A 20,355-nucleotide genomic window follows, 5' to 3' on the forward strand; every position below is an offset into this window, starting at 1 on the left:
TAGATAAACTTCATTCATATTCACAAACTTATTATTTGAAATCAATCAAGGAATTTCCTCAACATATAATTCCTCATTTTCGGGTAGCTAAAATTGTGATTACAATCAAATATACCATTCAAAACTCATGCTGTGACTTCATTACCTTTGTTAGATGATTTACATCACTAATTATGAATTATAATAGTCACAGATTTGTGTTAACATGCATCTCAGCAGGAACTTCAAGTTTTACAATCAAATTTACAATTCAGAACTCAGCATGGGGGAACATTTGAGAGCTAAAGCTAAAATTCAGCTTCATGGAAGAAAGCTGGAGCACTCAACTGTTCGGACAGTGAACACAAGAATGTCACAAATACAATCAAAATAAATTCCCTTTCAAATTAAGATTATTATGGACTATTTCCAGCATTCCCTCAGCTATAACATGATCTTGCAGAGAGCCTTGAGCCCAATTCAATTCCAACAATACTCCCTTCAGTCCATACATACAGCAACCATTAAGATTGCTTGTCAATCTGAACACCTCTTTCACTCCCTCTACTAGCATCTCATTTGAACTGCTGATCCTTGCCTTCATGCCTTGCCCTAAATAACTTTTTTCTTCACTACTTACTTGTGTTTTTTTGAGTCATCCCTCTGTGCCACTCCACCTAAGATCCCCCATTTATATGCTTCTCCCACAATCCTCTCTGCACTTTCTTCCATGCACCTATTCATGGAACACTGTAACAGGATGGCTGGCCCCTTAAATTAAATTTAATGGCCTCCTGTTCCAGCCCAGGTGTGCCCTAATTTGGTGTAATGAGGAAGGGGGCTGCTCCTCAGAGTTAGAAATGAGAGCCTAGAATCCTGAGAGGGAATCCAGAAAAGGAGAGCACAAGGAGCTCAGAGGAAGAGCAGAGCTGGACTGAGATCTTCAGCAATGGGATGCCCCTGAAAGAGGCAGCAGTAGTAGAGTTCCCTGACTGAACAGTGGAGCCCAATCAGGCTGTTGAAAGTGGAAAGGGGGGGGGGGGGGGGGGGGGGGGGGGGTCACCTACAAACTTCCCCAGGCCAGAGAGGGCTGAAGGCTGAGAGCAGCAGAGGGAGATGGCTGCTGGCTCACTGAGCCAGAGATTTAAAGCCGGAGTGCCAGAGACGGCTGAAGGCTGGGGAACGATGGAGGGATCAGCCCACTGAACCCAACCTGGGAAGGAAACCGGGCAGAGAAACACCCCAATGCGAGGGGCTGGGGTGAGGCGAGGTAAGACATGCCAGAGCCATACTTGATGTTGGACTGTTGGGACCAGTGAGACACTGTTGTTTGGACTGTTGCGGGAGGTTGGGGGGGTTCTGGTTTATAGTAGAGGCGAGGGACTTCCAGTAATAAATTAACCCCACAAAAAGGGCTATTTATGTACTCTAAAGGTTAAACAGAGTTTATCAGAGGAATCAAGAGGGAAACGGAGGCAAGGGGCCTCTTGTAGGGTTGCCCTGAGGCCACGCATTTTCAAACTCCTTTCCTGATCACAACTTTAAGACCACCATTCTCTCCTCTCCTGCCTTCTGTATGACCCAGTTCTACAGCAACACATACAAGAAATCAGCCAGTCAATATTGGCCAACCAGAGGGGCAGCTCATGATCATATATCCATAACAAAAAATCAACATAAGTAACAAGATGTATGGCAATAATCACCCTGATAATTTTGCTGGCATGTTGTACCCCTTTTCCTCACCTGTCTGTAAGTTCTTCAGGGATGCCACTCTACAGATATACAGAGACTATTACTGTAACAAACAACAACAGAGCTCAGGGTGAAACTCCTGGGGGTCTACAGCAGGGTACTCCCATCTGAGAGCCATGAGCTGCAGAACTCTCTGGCCTTATCCTTCCATGTGCAGAGCACAATTCTAGACTTGCCTCTTTGCACAGGCCTTCCCAAAGTAAAGAAGGCTGCAAAATCCCAATGAGGTATTTCTTTTGTTCCCCACTCTCATTCATTTCCACAAATCTTCCCCTAGCACAATTTGTGGGGATATCTTCCTAGTTAGACAGCAAGGATGCATCTACTAAGCTCTATAATTGGCACCTACATTCTACAATATCAGAGCATTAGAAAGTGGTGAAAAGGTTAAAAAAAACTACTGTTAAACTTACACAAGTATATTTTTGTATCTTTGAGTAACCTGCTGTAACAATAGTATTGAACAATTTTCTACCAATACTTGATAATATGTGGAATGAATAATTTCAGTTAATTTTAAACGGTATTAACTATTGAACTATTAAAATAATAAATTGGGATACTATTATTTAAGAATTATACATAATAAAATCCCAATTAAAGGTAATAAACCTGTTAGAGGAACATATTTACTATATAGACATGCCATGTTTAAACAAATCACCACACTATTTTCATAAACAGGCTGATAATCTATATAAAAATGCAAATGAAACACCATAGTGTATGCCAACTTGAGGTGCTGTTCATGATTTGATTTACTCATATGTAGAGCCCTACCAAATTCACAAGTGTGAAAATGTCAGGGACTGTGAAATCTGATCTCCCCCATGAAATCTGGTCCCAGCAGGGATCCAGCTGTTAGTCTCAGCTGGGGATGGGGAGGAACAAGACTTTTTCAGAATGCAACATCACTGTTAAGTCTGCAGTTTGCAAAGTCTCCCACCTTCTTGTTTTAAGGAGGTTTTCTCTGCTTCTTTTGCCTACAGAAATGAAGTACCATGCTTCCGGGCCCACATGCATTCTCCCTTCACACACAGCTCTCCTCAGTGCCTCCTGGTTCTATAGTAACACAACAGAACACACCTATTTTTATGGGGTTGCATTCAGTCCAGGGACTGCTAGAAGAAGGGAGACTTCTGAAGGGCCTGAAAGCATAGCAATTAATCCCTTTGCACTGAAAATGATAGGAAATATCTGAAGCAATGTTAAGGAAAATAAATTGCGCAGGAGAACAACATGGAGAACAGAGAAGGAAAGGAACTAGGAGAGAAAAACAACAAGGGCTTGGGAAGCAAAGATTAGAGATAAATATGGACAAGTTAAAAGGAAACAGTATAGCAGAGGAGGGTAAATAGAAAATAAAAACAGGAACAGTCGTCAAAACAAGGGAAAGGAAACAGACAAAGAGAAATGTGGAGAAAATCCATCCCTCCAGAAGCAGCATTTTTAGCCAGTCACAAAGAGGAAATGCTGCCTTCCACCAAGCCAGTTCATGCATCAGCAAGTGGCAGAAGCATCAAGGGGGAGACCAAATTCCCATGCCTAAGAGAGGAAAACTGACTGGTTCAGATATTTGTAATAGGACACACAATCTTTCATTTCCACTTAAAGTCTCGGATTCAACTCTGGTCCAGCTCAGTAGTTACTGAATGTCATTACTATCAGATAGCTAACTGGATTTATCTTAAATGGGATGTTGGTCTCAGTCTAATTATTAGCATAGTAAGGATGGTCTTGAGGTGCAAGCACTGGACGGAAATCTGGGTTCCATTCTCAGTTCTGCCACTGACTCCCTGAGTGTCCTTGGCAAGTCACAACCCTTCCTTGTCCCACTCCCATTGACTTCAAAGGATCAGACCCTCTGTGTCTTGGTTCCCTAAAAGTAAAATTGAAACAGTAACACTCCTTTTCTTTCACCTTTTGTCTAGCTTGTCTATTTGATTATAATTTTCTGGACAGGGATGGTCTCTTATGATGTGTTCGTACAAGACCTAGCACAACAGAGCTTTGATCTCAGTTGGATTCTCTCTGCTTTAGACAGAGTTATAAGTGAAATGTTTTAAAGGATGAGACCATGTTAAATTTTACCCACCACAGAAATCCTCAGATTAGTCCCATCAGCCTGATCTGGTGGGTAGTCCTTTTACAAACATCCAACCCTACCTCCTCCAAGCAGACAGGCTGAGTGACAAGGTGCATATTGTACCAAACACTCCCAATCACAAGAAGCTGGGCTTTTTAGTTACATTGTAATCCTTGATGTGCAAGGGCTAACAGACTGAAAATATACTTCAAATAAATATCTTTCTAATCTTAAGAGAGCAGGAACAAGTATTGGTCACATTCATCTTCAACAACATCTATGACCCAGCACCTCTCCCACACAATTTTTATCAAATCATCATCTTTTATCTTACAAAATCAATCATGTCACTATAGATCAACCATTGAAAAGGTTAGGATTTCTAAGCACAACTTAGAAATTCCATGGCAAATATATTTAGGCAACAGAAAATTCATGCACAATCCAAATGTTTTTTTCAAGAATATATATCGCTGCTGTCCGTATATTTCTTCTATTGCATAGGTACTTTATTTTATATAGTGCCATCTGCTAAAATTGCTAGATCCCATACTGTACAGTTCACAGGATCCTGCTGGGTTTTGTTGGACTATTTGAAGAACTCTGTAGGTTTCCAATAGAACTACCCAGATGTTTTGCTGAGCACATCTGAGAACTAGGGACACAAATTTCCCCATGCTCACAACACTTTTCATCTGGCAGTACTATATTTTTCTGGTGTAAAAATTGCACTTTATAAACATTGCTTTAAATGTTTTTCTGTTGAAACTTATTAAAAATCAGCTAAACATTTTATACCTACACAAATAGTCACAAAAACTACATGCTACTGAGACATTACAACTCCATAGAGGGAGTTATCCCTTTATTACTCTGGTCTATTTTGTAATAATGGGAGTTTCACACAGTCTTAGTGAAGAAACTATTTCTTCATCCAAAGTATCTTTACATATTAGATTTGTTTATTGCTAGGACATTAAACTCCATAGATCCTACAAGTTAGCAATGGGCTCAATGCAAAATTTGGATCCAGGTTTTTGGATGCCTCTAATTACATTTATGAATTAAGGCATCCTATATGTTTGTCAAGATTCTCCAACAGACATTTTGGATATCAAAATATTTAGACATATGTTATCATTACTTACACAACATTAATGTGGTTCTTGGTCAATACTTTTCAGTGAAAACTGCCAAACGACACTATAGCAAGATATTTAACACAGAGAAACAAAAACATTTCCTAAGGAAGATGTAGCTTACTGAAAATTGGAATGAACCAATTTTTGCAGGTGATCTACACATTTTTTTTTAAATGGGGCTCTAGACTTCTTTTTGCTTCCTTATAATGAGGGCCAGAACCACGTTTTTTTTTATTAACTATCTATGGCCCCAATCCTATAAAGACTTACTCATATGCTTGACTTTATGTGAGTAATCTCATTGAAGCATTTTTATTTTACAGCTCTAATCTATATTAGATTGCATTAGACTAGAGCAGGGGTCGGCAACGTTCGGCGAGCGACGTGCTGGCCGCGGCTTCTCGCCGCCCCCATTGGCCTAGGACGGCGAACCACGGCCAGTGGGGGCCGTGATCGGCCAAACCTGCCGCGTAAGCAGGTAAATAAAACTGGCCTGGCCCGCCAGGCTGCTTACCCTGGCGAACCGCGTGCTGAACGTTGCCGATCCCTGGACTAGAGAGAACAGGTGACACATTTGTGATACTGCAGGTCTCCAGTGCCACAGCCTATCAGTGTTAATGCTACAAAAGAGAGAATAGAATAGAACAGAAAAAGTATTTGGGACAAAATGTTAAATATTATAAATTCTACCCAACAAATAATATTAATTTTCATCCATTTCGGGGGAGCAAAAACTAGCATTGATTCTGGAAGGATTCTCTCATATTTTTAGTTAATTTGATCAAAACATTTTCAATATCTCAATTGTACTAAAATCTATTATGAGCTTCGGACACTCATGGATTGCTTAGTAGTCATCCTGTCTCCTTCCATTTTAAAGGAAAAGTGTATCCATTATACTCAGATGAGCAGTCTGACATTTTATAAAGAAGTGACTCTAAGCTTGAATAAATTCAGATATGCATCTACATACTGGCATAGTCAGATTGCAAGGATAAGCAATGTAAGTGAAGGATTTATATCATCGTTTTAGAGCCCACACTACAATTTCTTTTCTCATTCTGCAGTGGTCTTACAGCTTTTGTACCATGCTGCATGTAGGTCAATGAAGTTCAGGCTATGTTAAACACAAGTCTTTATGGACTACAGTATGCCAACAGTCCCAGTGCTTTTCCGCCAAGCCCTTTCCCCATTGTATTGAATGAGTGGGATATGACAGCCAACAGTAGGTATGCAACAGACCTTTCAGCTTTAAAAGCTAACAACCACTGAAATCATGACATCATACAAGAGGAGGTGGTAAGAAGTCACATCTCCAAGCAGATCAGCCAATGTAAAACTTTCCCTCAGACAGAACTGAACATAGTTTATGTGCACAATTTTTAGGGTTCTCTCTTACTGTGTATGTGCAAATCTCTGAAAAGAGCAAGTTTTGCCCTAATTTACTAACACTTTTTCATATATAATCCAGTTACTGAAATAAAACACACTTTAGAGATTCAAGTTTGCTGGATAAACATATTTTGGGCTGCATCTTCTGGGATGCTGAACACTACAGAGTTTAATGGGATTTGCCGGTGCTTACCATCACTCAGAATCCAGCCCTTTCTCAAATGAAAAATAAAGAGCTCGAGTTCCATAGGACAGAATTAATAATATTACCATAAATCTAAACAAAAACATTTACTTCACAGCAGAAGGAATTTGATTACTTTATTTTTTTTTAGCAGTTGCTAGTTGTAATAGTAAAAGAAAACATGCATTAAAAATAAAACCAGACAGATTGTGATAAATATCCACAAGAGGCAAATATGAAGAACCACTGCCAAGGGTAGTATGTTTCTATGAATTGTGCAGTACAGAAGAGATCAAAACAGCAGCATGGAAGGAAAATGTAGCAACACATTGTGCTTTGTTTCCCTCTCTATAGCCACCATCAGCTCTTCTGCAAAGTTGAAGCATGGCCTGTCAACTGCATGAGAAAAGGTGAAGGCCAGGCTGCAACAGGGAAGAGCCATGGAACAACTGATTTGGTGGAACACTGTTCTTTACTACATGGCTCCAAATGACATCATAGGCTTAGCTAGTGGCTTTTGGGGCAGGATTCCATCTTCTTTTGTGCTCTGTCTCTGCTCTGATACACACCCTGAAGGCACAGTCCAGGAGTCAATGACAGTATTCTTACATTCTGTGTAATCATTTTTAAACTCCTGAATCTCTGAACTACTTATGTTTGTTAGGACTAAAATCTTCATGGATCTTCCTAAAGAAAAACATTAGTTTTCATTTACATCATTAACCACCTTATTTTTACTCCATGTTAGGGACTGATTTATTTATCTTCTGTAATTATAGTGCATCTGTCACTATGATATCTAACCACTAGCTGTAATTCACATAAAAAGGTTAACATATATTGGGGGCAAAGCAGTTTCCCTACTATACTTTTCAAACAGTTGTACTAGTTTTTAAAATGTACTCTGTAAAGAAATTTTTAAAAAATTATGATTTCCTCCTAAAATTGTTGAGTACTTTATTTGCATATAAAGAATTGTTTTATTTACACAGACTCTGGTGGAACATGGCTAAGATAGTTTTGTTGTACTACCAATGTTCTGAATATACCTATTCAAACTAAAACATCTCCATTTATAACCCAATAACTACTCGTTGTACAGTAACTAAAGCCCTGAAATATGATTTAATAACATGAAGCCATTATATTAAATAAAACTCTCAGACACTTTCTTTTTGCAACCCTTCAATTTAAAACACAGAACATTTTTAAATGAAATCTGATAAGCAAATTAAACTCTTAAAAATAAGTAATAATAGAAGGTCTTCAGAGCACTGTACAAGCAACTGGAAACCTCATGAAACAGACAATATAAAACCAAATAAAATATTCAAAAGCCAAACCTGGCAAAATACATAAGGGCAACGATATAAACCTGTAGATGCAACATCAGCAATCTGTAATGCAGCCATTGCCAGGGCAGAAGCAACTTTTTTTTTTTGGAAGTGAGTAAAGTTAAAAATAATCAGAGGGGTAGTCGTGTTAGTCTGTATCCACAAAAACAACGAGGAGTCTGGTGGCACCTTAAAGACTAACAGATTAATTTGGGCATAAGCTTTCATGGGTAAAAAACCCACTTCTTCAGATGCTTATGCCCAAATAAATCTGTTAGTCTTTAAACTGCCACCGGACTCCTTGTTGTTTTTGTTAAAAATAATAAAGCAGCTAAATATCACTTTCATAAGTAGATTTGTACCATAACTAAATTTGCCCACTTTTAATAAAGTGAGATAAGGAAACTGTGGGATAGAAGTTAATTTATTTATTAATGCAATTACCATTGGGGAAGGACTAAAGCCCCCCCCCCCCCCCGCTCCTGCTTGTCTACACCAATCCTCTGAAACCTTATCCTGTATCCCTTGTGCACCCAAACTCTTAATGACTTCAGCCACAGTGCCAGTTTAGACACAAACAAGGATCAGAGCCCCTAAAGTGCAGCTGTCCCACCAGCCCTGATTGCAATCTGCAGGCTATCTTGCAGCCCTTCCTCCTCTCCACCCGAACAGGGATAAGGGGATCCATTCTAGAATGACAGGTGCTGCCCACCACACTTTTGACGCACACACCTCTCCAGAAAGAGAGCCAGCAGACAGAGACTTTGGTAGCTTATGGCAACCAAGGAACCAATGACAGAGAGCGATAGCTGGCGCTGCCATGGCAATCACAGCTCTTCTCCATGGCAGCTGCAGCAGGGAGGGCAGCTAATACTGACTGCCAGGCTCCTATATGGCCCATAATGTGTCTATGCTGTATCAGAATGGGCAAGAGGAAAGGAATTATTTGGGGCATCATATACAAAAGGTTACCCACCAATGCCTACAATACAAACCAGCTGGGGATTCAGTCTACAGATCCTCAGCCAGGTGCCTAATCTGTTTGAGCAACACCCTCCAAACTCCTTTCCATTCCCCAGTGACTGCCCCTTTTATTCAATAGGGTCACCTCATCCAGCAAGAAATTACAAATAGACATGAGTCCCAAGTGCAGCACGTAACTCGTGGTGCAATTCATTCTACAAACAAAGTAGAACAGGAATGGTCCTTAGAACTGATTTTGTATCAACACCAAGATACCCCAAAAAGCTTATCCGCTGCTTTTGCTGCTGCTCTAAACAGCCTTGGTGCCTCTGAACACAGCACGTGTGTAACCGTTACAAAGCTTTTCAGCTGCAAAATAAAAGTAGGTTTCACAACTGCCAAGAATAGATACTAGATAATGTTTTTACCCCTCAGCCAAAACAGCCAGAGAGGTTCATTGATCACAGGCAATGGGCCTAAACATGCTCTTACAGAAGTCAGAGGTAAAGCTACCATTAACTTCCGTGGGAGCAGGATTGGGCCCCAAATTTGGACTCTTACTCAGGTGGCCCATCTCAGCTCACTTTCACACCAGTGATCTCCTAGAGCCCATTTATATCTGAGAGGACTGGGGAGCGGGGAGAAAAAAAAGGCAATAACTTGGTGATGTGCCCCCACTTTTACCTGGGAGACAAAAGCAGGAAAGTATCCAGGCTTCCTATCGGAAACCTGAGGTACCCCCCATTTCTCTGGCATGTTAAAAAAAAAAAAGAGAGAGAGAGAGAGAGAGAAATCCAGCCGACTTAAGTTCCAGTCATGAAAAGCAGGATAGCAAAGGCGAGGTGCCTGTTGAACTCCCCCAACAGAACAACAATGGGCTCTCTGGCCTCCAGAGAGATAACACAGCTCAGGACCACCACCCTGGGAGCCCTTCCCCACACAAAAGGGGCGCGCCCAGCCCCAAACTGGAGCAAAACAGGGGGGTGAGCTGCTCCCCCTGCCCAGCAAGGCGAGCCCCCCCCCCCTTTACTCCCTCCCTAAAAACTTTGCAGGCGCCGAGGGCGAGCCGCCCACCCCACACTCCGTCGTGCCCGGGCTGCCCCGGCTCCCTGCCAGGAACCAGGACCACCCTGGAGGCGCCTTTCCCTACCTGTACGGGATCCAGTCCGCCTGGTGCTTTGAAGTCATCGCTCCCCGGGGTAGGCGGCTGCTCCAGGGGCAGCACGAGCGCTCGGAGCCGGAGGAGAGGACGCTGCCGCTGGTCCCCTGGTCAGAGTCCCCCGCGACCCGGGCAGCATCCTCCGTCTGGACCGGGCGGCAGCAGGCGGAGGAGGGCGGCGGGGGTTATCCCAGCAGCAATCCCAGCACCAGCATCCCCCCGGGGCGGGCTCCTAGCGCCGGGGCGGGCAGCATAGAGCCAGCAACCGGCGGCTCTGCCCCGCTTGTCTCTCTCCCGTCCCCGGCTGGCGGCCGCGGGAGGCTGGAACAGGAAGGGGGAGCTCTCGCCGCCTCAGCCCGGAGAGGGGGAGGGGGCAGCGCCGCGCAGCGAGCCCGCCTGCCCTCGTTGTAACCCCGCCTGCCGCCCGCTCCTCTCTGCCCGCCGCCGCAGCTCCGGGCTCAGCCCCGCCAGCGCTGCTGCACGGAGGAGGAGCCGCGCGCTGGGTCAGTGCACGGGCAGCCCAGCTCTGCCGCCGACCAATCCCCGCGGCCCGAGCCCGCGGCCAGCGCTGCTACACGCACGGCGCCCCATCGCCGCTGCTGTAGGCATGGGCGGGCTCCCGCCCGCAGGGGCAGAAGCTGCTGCCCAGGAGCAAGCGGGGAGGGGAGCCGCAACCCTGAGGCCCGGGGATGACTGGGGGAGATGGAGGAAAGTTGGGGAGCAGAGGGAACGGAGGTACCGGGGTGGGGAGACTGACAGAGCGGAGGGGGCGCGAAGAGGTGGCTGGGTGCTTTCTGAGAGGGGTGCTATGGACCCCACGGGATTTGCGGTTAGAGGTTTGCATGCAGGGACTGAAGCTAGCCGATAGGTGCAGCCTAATCTTGCTATGTCAGCTGCCGCAGTAGCCAGGGCTTTGATGTTGGCAGGCTCAACTCCTTGCTCTCACCGGCGGCCTTTGGGGACCTGCAAAAATCTATAGCCAGGCCCTCCCTTAAGTTGGAGAAACAGAGAAAGCCAAAGGAGAAACGCACCTTTTTAAATGCATCTAGCCCTTTTCTTTCTCACTGAAAAGGTAGCTAGTGCAAACCAGTTGCTAGGACTGAAAGCTTGTCACTGATTTTTCCTAAAGATCACACATCCTTTCACAGCCACTTCAGGCTCTCCTTTGAGAGCCTGGGAATCTAAGTGCCCCTTGACTCTTAGGAAGCCCCATGCCAACTTACACAGATAAGAGTGTGTTGTGACACAGAGACCCATTGATGCAGCTAGCAAAAGGTTCACTATTCTATGTCAGCAACTCTTATCATGCCTGACAAGCTCACTGCAGCTAACGCATTGCTTTCCTAAGATGTACCCATAAAGAATATCATGCACTTATCTAATAAAAGCCTACAGATTCTCATAATCCTTGCAAGATGTATTTATTGCTACCATGTAAAGAGTTATGTACATGTACTGGAAGTATGTTCCTAAAAAGTCTGTGTTAAGGCAGATGTAAATTACGCATTGTAAGCCAAATCTGCATATGCAGTAAACGGGATGGGAAGATACCAAACACTGAATCACTGGTGGCTATCCTCGATAGGGGCAAAGATAATCAACTCTGGAGATACAAGTAGAAGACAAAAAAGAACATCCATTCACTGAGGAAACCCCTTGAATGGTGTGAGACATTCATGACTATTTGATTCTGGTGTTGCCCGAAAACCAGTAGCTCTATCAAAGACTGAATCCTTGGAGAAAATCTACTTTATTAAACATTGATAAGTGTAGACCTAGGATAGCATTTTATATGTGTAGGCTCATTAGGGGCTTGATTCTGGTTGTTAGCCCTATCTGAAGCCTATGCCTCCACGTCTGCACTGCCACTGTTACCTTTGCTACCTACAATCACACCTTCATTTGCACGGTAGAATGCTAATGGAACACAAGCAACAGTATTGCTGCCCTAGCATCTAGCTGTAAAAGAAGAGGAACCCTAGGCTGAGACAGACTCCTTTTGCCATCTTTATCAAGTCCCACAGGGCAAGATTTCAAACTTTACACACTTAAGTCCAGAGGTGTAAAGGACCCACAACTCTAGTTTACTTCAAGAGGAGTTGCAGGTGCTAAGCACCAGTGAAAAATAAAATCAAACCTCTTATAGTTAGATGCCTAAATATGAATTTAGGTGCCTAACTTTATACACTCAAATTCGGCTTTCACTTCTCTGTGCCTCAGTTTCCACATCTGATACCACCACCTACTTTCCAGAAGAGTAACAACAATAAAGTAGTTAGTTTGTAAGGTATTATACAAGCCCTAAATCTCAACAGAATGCCAACAATTCTCCAGTGGCTGGGGATGTAGCAGCCATCCCAGAACCCCAGTTTATTTGGGCAATTGTCTTTTGGAAAGCTCTTCTAAATACAGGCAAGTATGTACTGACCCCAGCACAAAAAGCTGGGCTCTACTTCTTCGGCAGTAAGAGACTGGGAGCACACACATCTTAAATGAATTATTAGAAGAATTATACATTGATTGTGGTGTGGAAGCCCTGACAATCAGCTAGGCCCTGTCTAAACACATCATAAGACTAATAAGAATTCACAATCAGAAGAGAGAGAGCCATCTAATAAAGGATGGAGGAGAGGGACAAAAATAGTCAATTTATTTTCTTTAAATATCTACCTAGAACTATTAATTTCATATTTTCTTGTAGCATCAATATAGTAGTGTATCCGGAGGAGGACTTGGAAGAGGGAAAAGAATCCTTATGGATCATTCAGGGAGGAGGTTCCCTGCAGACAGACATTGTGGGAGAACGCACAAAGATAAGAGCAACAAGGAGTCAAGGCTGGCAGCATTGGTCAGGAGGAAAGGATAAAATGATAAGAGACAAGAGTGTACATGTAGGGAGGAGCAGAGTTATGAAGAGCCAGCTTGTTAACCCCTCCCCCCCCCCCAAAAAAAAATCTTCAAGCAGTCCTTGTGCATTATGGTATGATCATGCTGATCATAAATCCTTTGCAGTTGGGAAGCATGGTCACCATCTAAAAAAAGATGCTGTAAAATTAGAGGTGGTTCATTCAGAGAAAGGCAATAAGAATCATTAAGGGCATGGAAAAGTTCTCATATGAAGAGAGAATGAAAAGATTAGGATTGTTTACCTTAAAAAGGAGATGAATAAGAGGGGACATGATCAAAAGTGTATGTGTATATATATATTTAAAAAAAAAAAAGAAAACAGAAGCTTCTACCATCTCTATACCAGTTTATATATTATAAGGTAAGAGCTTCTGTTCTCTTCTATTCCGTTCTCTCTTTTTTTTTTTTTTTATAAACACAAGAACAAGGAGACAATCAATGAAATTAAAAGATGGCAAATTGAAAACTGATAAAAGGTCACACTTTTTCACACACAACATAACTAGACTGTAGAACTTACTGCCACAGACTGCAGTTGAGGCCAAGAATTTAGCAAGATTTAAAATGGCAGTGGACGTTTATATAGCAAGGATTATCATAATGAATTGTGACAGATTTTTGAAGGAATATTAACTCTGATGATTCACGGTTTAAATTAATCTCTATTAGAGATCAGGACCTAATGTGGGGACAAATTATCCCACATCTGTCTACTGCAGGGTTTTTGCACCTTCCTCTGAAGCTCCTGGTGCTGAACATTGTTGGAGACAGAACACTCTCAGGTCCAATCCTGTATGGCAGTTCCTATGAGTAACAAACCACACTTTCATCGCCACTAGAAAAATCTTAAATTAATTGAAAAGAATAGGCTGCAGAAATACCTGCACACTTGTGTGGTAGTAAATGGTTTGGGTCGGTATTTTTAACTGTGCCCATTGCTGAACACAGCAAAAACCACCACTGATCAAGAAGTTCTTGAGTTCTTCAGAGGCAAATGTTCTCAGGATTTGTGATATCAATAGAACATGTACTGTCAAAAAGCCCTAAGTACAAATGTCTTCTAGATGAATTCATACACAAACATCAAAAAGGTCACACTGAACATTTGAGCTGTTTGAATTGATGAAAGTGTTTACCATAGTTTAATAGCCTGAGACAGTGTTTATGTTTAAAAATAAAAAGTGTATAGGGTGATGAGATTTTCAAGGTGAAAAACTGGGACATTTGCCCTGGGAGAGGAGGAGTTTGTAGGGTATGGTTTCAGTGTGGAGTCAGAAAGATGCATAAAGTAAAGAGAAGGGAAGGGAAAGGATTCTCATTCCTTTCTCTTGTGTTTTCTATGCTTTAGGGATTTTTTTCTCTTTTACCTTTTTTTCTTCTGCTCCCCTCTCCTCCCCTTTCTTCCCTAGCTGTCACCCACTTAGCTTCTCCTCACACTCTTTGTGCCACACTTACTGTCCAACTTATCTGTTCCTTCCCACCCTCAATATTCTGCCACAGTCTGGTACTCACCTCTGAGACAGGTGAGGTTAGCAGAAGTGTGGATCCCAGTCATCATTCTGGGCCAATAGTTGTCTGCATCAGAAGCAGTACAGCTGAGCTATCTGTGCACTTAGAGTTGTGTCTTGACTCAGACTTCACAAGAATCTGATTCTGAGGGTGAAAAGGGCAGTCCTCATTGGGAAGCTCATGGAGGGTCAAGGTGGTACCCTTATTGTATAAGAGACCTCAGGATGGTCCTGGAAGTGCATAAGCATTCATTTAACCTGCTGCCAATTTTTAGCTGCTCAGTCTGGACTTGGATCCTTGAAGTGGTCAGTTTCCTGACAAAAGCAACAGAGGGTCCTGTGGCACCTTTAAGACTAACAGAAGTATTGGGAGCATAAGCTTTCGTGGGTAAGAACCTCACTTCTTCAGATGCAAGACTTGCAAGGAAAGCTTATGCTCCCAATACTTCTGTTAGTCTTAAAGGTGCCACAGGACCCTCTGTTGCTTTTTACAGATTCAGACTAACAGAGCTACCCCTCTGATACTAGTTTCCTGACAGTTACTATACAAAACAGGACAAAGCACTTGTACATAACAAGTAACTCTTGTAAGTAATAAGGCAGGAATATCTGTAAGCCAACATGATAGATGGCTGCTAAGGCTAACTGTAAAGAGAATTGCATCCATCAAAAGCTATTTAGTTTTCATGCTGAATTAGTTTTAGTCACCAAGCTGATCGGCAAGACTTACTTCTGTTAGATGAAGAAGAGAATTTTTAAAAGATTAAGTGATGTATATACACAACACTGTATTATCATAATGCTGTTGGAAGCCAATGTTGTAGTTAAGATTGCAAACTCATGTGCATTGCAAAAATCGTTCACTGAGAACTGTCTCTTTGCATATAGATTTGTTACTTGAGCAATTATTCCTAGTTTGTCCTTCATGTAAGGCAGCTGTCCTGCAAATACATTTTGTGATTGAGATGATGAATAATACAACACAGCTTTACCTAACAGTTGAAAACATCTGAATTTGATACAAAAACCCTTCTGGCAATCAGGGTAGAGAGCATCCAACATTGAAGCACGAAACCTCAGTCTGCTGTTTTAATCCTTGAAACAGATATGAAATATCTGTACCAATTTGGAAATCAGTGTGCAGGATGTAAGTGTTTTTTTGCAGATTTTTTATTCCATTCATAGTCTTGTTTATTCTTCTTCCCTCTTACTAGAGCCACCTGCTTCTTTCTTGTTTCTAGGCTGGCAGAATGGCATTTTTAAGCATTATTTAAATTCATACCGTAGCAGAAATAAAACAGACTCAGCATGAGCATTTAAACATTTTTGTGCGTAAAGCTGAATGAAGATAGAATTAGGCCTGGTCTACACTATGAGTTTAGGTCGAATTTAGCAGCGTTCAATCAAATTAAGCCTGGACACGTTCACACGACGAAGCCTTTTTTCCGACTTAAAGGGCCCTTTAAACCGGTTTCTTTACTCCACCTTCGACGAGGGGATTAGCGATAAAATCGGCCTTTGCGGGGTGGATTTGGGGTAGTGTGGATGGAATTCGACGTTATTGGCCTCTGGGAGCTATCCCACAGTGCTTCATTGTGACCACTCTAGACAGCACTCTCAACTCAGGTGCACTGACCAGGTAGACAGGAAAAGCCCAGCGAACTTTTGAATTTCATTTCCTGTTTGCCCAGCATGGACAGCACAAGTGACCATGCAGAGCTCATCAGCACAGGTAACCATGATGGAGTCCCAGAATCACAAAAGAGCTCCAGCATGGACAGAATGGGAGGAGATACGGGATCCGCTCGCCATATGGGGAGATGAATCAGTGCTAGCTGAACTCTGTAGCAGTAAACGAAATGGCAAAATATTAGAAAAAGTCTCAAAGGCCATGAAGGATAGAGGCCATAACAGGGACACACAGCAGTGCCGCGTGAAAATTAAGGAGCTAAGGCAAGCCTACCACAAAGCCAGAGAGGCAAACGGAAGGTCCGGGGCAGAGCCGCAAACATGCCGCTTCTACGCAGAACTGCATGCCATGCTAGGGGTGCAGCCACCACTACCCCAACCGTGTGCTTTGACTCCATCAATGGAGAATCACGCAACAGGGAAGCGGGTTCGGGGTATGAGGAAGATGATGATGAAGACAATGAAGATAGATCACAACAAGGAAGTGGAGAAACCGGTTTCCCCAACAGCCAGGATATGTTTATCACCCTGGACCTGGAACCAGTAACCCCCGAACTCACCCAAGGTGTGCTCCCAGACCCTGAGAGCACACAAGGGACCTCTGGTGAGTGTACCTTTGTAAATATTACACATGGTTTAAAAGCAAGCGTGTTTAATGATTAATTTGCCCTGGCAATCACGGCCAGTACAGCTACTGGAAAAGTCTGTTAACGTGTATGGGGATGGAGCGGAAATCCTCCAGGGACATCTCCAGAAAACTCTCCTTCATGTACTCCCAAAGACTTTGCAAAAGGTTTCTGGGGAGGGCTGCCTTATCCCATCCGCCATGGTAGGACACTTTACCACGCCAGGCCAGTAGCACATAGTCTGGAATCATTGCATAACAAAGCATGGCAGCATATGGGCCCAGTGTTTGCTGGCATGCAGACAACATCCATTCCTTATCTCCCTTTGTTATCCTCAGGAGAGTGATATCATTCACGGTCACCTGGTTGAAATGGGGTGATTTTATTAAGGGGACATTCAGAGGTGCCCGTTCCTGCTCGGCTGAACAGAAATGTTCCCCACTGTTAGCCACGCAGTAGGGGGGAGAGGTGAAGTGATCATCCCAGAGAATTGGGTGGGGGGGGTAGTTGGGTTTGTGCTGCATGTTAACCCGGAAACCGCAGCCCCGCCTTTTACATTGCAAACCCATTTTAAATGGCCAACCCAATGGGTGCTTGGTATGAGAAATGAGGGCGCTACTGTTTGAAACCATTCCCACATGTTAAGAGGGTAAAAAAAGACAAAAGACTGTGGCTTACCATGGCTGCCTGCAAGCCGAAATCTGTTGCCTGGCACTGCGTGAGTGATCTCTCACACCAAACCAGCAGGCCCTCAATATAAGAGGAAAAATGCAACCTTGTAACAAAAGCACGTGCTGTGTAATGTGAACAGCAAAATTTAACGTCAAAGAGTGTACCCATTGTTCTCTAAAATGTGTCTTTTTTAAGCACCTCTCCCTTCTCCTCCACCAGCTGCAAATGTTTCTCCTTCACAGAGGCTAGTGAAGATTAGAAGGAGAAAACGGCGGACTCGGGATGATATGTTCTCGGAGCTCCAGATGTCCTCCCACGCTGACAAAGCACAGCAGAATGTGTGGAGGCAGTCAATGTCAGAGTGCAAAAAAGCACAATATGAACGAGAGGAGAGGTGGCAGGCTGAAGAGAGCAAGTGGCGGGCTGAAGAGGATAGGTGGCGTCAGCTTGCTGACAGAAGGCAAGAGTCGATGCTCCGACTGCTGGAGCATCAAACTGATATGCTCCAGTGTATGGTTGAGCTGCAGGAAAGGCAGCAGGAGCAGAGACCGCCGCTACAGCCCCCGTGTAACCAACAGCCCTCCTCCCCAAGTTCCATAGCCTCCTCACCCAGACACCCAAGAACGTGGTGGGGGGGCCTCCGGCCACCCAGCCACTCCACCCCAGATGATTGCCCAAGCATCAGAACGCTGGCCTTCGATAAGAGTTAAAGTTTTAAAGTTTTAAACTGCAGTGTGTCCTTGTCCTTCCCTCCTCCCCCACTCAACCCGGCGCTTCCCTCCTCCCCCACCCCTCCCAGGCTACCTTGGCAGTTATCCCCCTAGTTGTGTGATGAATTAATAACGAATGCATGAATGTGAAGTAACAATGACTTGATTGCCTCTGCAAGCGGTGCTCGAAGGGGGGAGGGGAGAGTGGTTAGCTTACAGGTAAGTAGAGTGAACGGGGAGGGGGAGAGGGTTCATCAAGGAGAAACAAACAGAAGTTTCACACCGTAGCCTGGCCAGTCACAAAACTCATTTTCAAAGCTTCTCTGATGCACACCGCGTCCTGCTGTACTCTTCTAACCGCCCTGGTGTCTGGCTGCACGTAATCAGCGGCCAGGCGATTTGCCTCAACCTCCCACCCTGCCATAAATGTTTCCCCCTCACTCTCACAGATATTGTGGAGCGCACAGCAAGCAGCAATAACAATTGGAATATTGGCTTCGCTGAGGTCTATCCGAGTCAGTAAACTGCGCCAGCGCACTTTTAAATGTCCAAATGCACATTCCACCACCATTCGCCACTTGCTCAGCCTATAGTTGAACAGGTCCTGACTCCTGTCCAGGCTGCCTGTGTACGGCTTCATAAGCCATGGCATTAAGGAGTAGGCTGGGTCCCCAAGGATAACGATAGGCATTTCAACACCCCCAATGGTTATTTTCTGGTCCGGGAAGAAAGTCCCTTCCTCCAGCTTTTGAAACAGACTGGAGTTCCTGAAGACGCGAGCATCATGTACCTTTCCCGACCATCCCACATTGATGTTAGTGTAACGTCCCCTGTGATCCACGAGGGCTTGCAGCAGCATTGAAAAGTACCCCTTGCGGTTTATGTACTCGGTGGCTTGGTGCTCCGGTGACAAGATAGGGATATGGGTTCCGTTTATCGCCCCACCACAGTTTGGGAATCCCATGGCAACAAAGCCATCCACTATGACCTGCACGTTTCCCAGAGTCACTATCCTTGATATCAGCAGGTCTTTGATTGCGTTGGCTACTTGGATCACAGCAGCCCCCACAGTAGATTTGCCCACTTCCAAATTGATTCCTGACTGACCGATAGCTGTCTGGCATTGCAAGCTTCCACAGGACTATCGCCACTTGCTTCTCAACTGTGAGGGCTGCTCTCATCCTGGTATTCTGGCACTTTGGGGCAGGGGAAAGCAAGTCACAAAGTTCCATGAAAGTGCCCTTATGCATGCGAAAGTTTCGCAGCCACTGGGAATCGTCCCACACCTGCAACACGATGCGTCCCACCAGTCTGTGCTTGTTTCCCGGGCCCAGAATTGGCGTTCCACGCCATGAACCTGCCCCAGTAACACCATGATTTGCACATTGCTGGGGCCTGTACTTTGTGAGAGGTCTATGTCCATGTCAATTTCCTCATCACTTCCGTCGCCGTGCTGCAATCGCTGCAATCGCCTCCTCGCCTGGTTTTGCTTTGGCATGTTTTGGCTCTGCATATACTCCAGGACAATGCGTGTGGTGTTCATAGTGCTCATAATTTCCGCAGTGATCTGAGCGGGCTCCATGATCCCAGTGCTATGGCGTCTGGGCTGAAAAAAGGCACGAAACAATTGTCTAACGGAGGGAGGGGCGAGTGATGACATGGCTTACAGGGAATTAAAATCAACAAAGGTGGCTGTGCATCAGGGAGAAACACAAACTACTGTCACACAGAATGGCCCCCCCAAAGATTGAACTCAAAACCCTGGGTTTAGCAGGCCGTTGATTTCACTGAGGGAGGGGGAAGCAAATGAATACAGAACAAATCTGGTCCATCTATTTTTTACATCTTAAGCTGGCAGCAGACGGTGCAGCATGACTGATAGCCATCGGCATCTTCTGGGTACTTGGCAGAAGATGCTGTATTACGACTGCTAGCCATCATCGTCAAGACGGTTCAATAGGACTGCCATCAGGACTGAGTCTCCAGGAGACAAAACATGTTTGTCCAGGTGCCTCTGATTGAACTCACTGAGGAATATGACGATGACGGATATCAATCTTAATACACCATCCACTGCCAAAAGGCAAGGAGCTGCTGCTGTGTAGCAATGCAGCCCCATGTCTGCCAGCACCCAGATAGCCGATGACGGCTACCAGTCATACTGCACCGTCTACTGCCAAAAGGCAATTAGCTGCTGCTTTGTAGCAATGCAGTACCACGTCTGCCGGCACCCAGATGACATATTGTGA

General features: G+C 44.3%; 1 protein-coding gene across 2 annotated transcripts in view; it reads right to left on the reverse strand.

The window, feature by feature from the left end:
- TUB (TUB bipartite transcription factor) overlaps positions 1–10,325 on the reverse strand; it is a 103,032-nt gene extending 92,707 nt beyond the window's left edge. For both annotated transcript variants that reach the window (XM_034770103.1, XM_034770102.1), the window contains exon 1: positions 9,986–10,325. In XM_034770103.1, coding sequence (XP_034625994.1) covers positions 9,986–10,023 — 38 coding nt within the window. In that variant the 5' untranslated portion in view covers positions 10,024–10,325. The remainder of the gene's footprint in view (positions 1–9,985) is intronic.
- Between the last annotated feature and the right edge of the window lie 10,030 nt (positions 10,326–20,355).

This window comes from Trachemys scripta, chromosome 4 (genome assembly GCF_013100865.1).
Source record: "Trachemys scripta elegans isolate TJP31775 chromosome 4, CAS_Tse_1.0, whole genome shotgun sequence".
In the NCBI taxonomy this organism is placed as follows: domain Eukaryota; kingdom Metazoa; phylum Chordata; order Testudines; family Emydidae; genus Trachemys; species Trachemys scripta.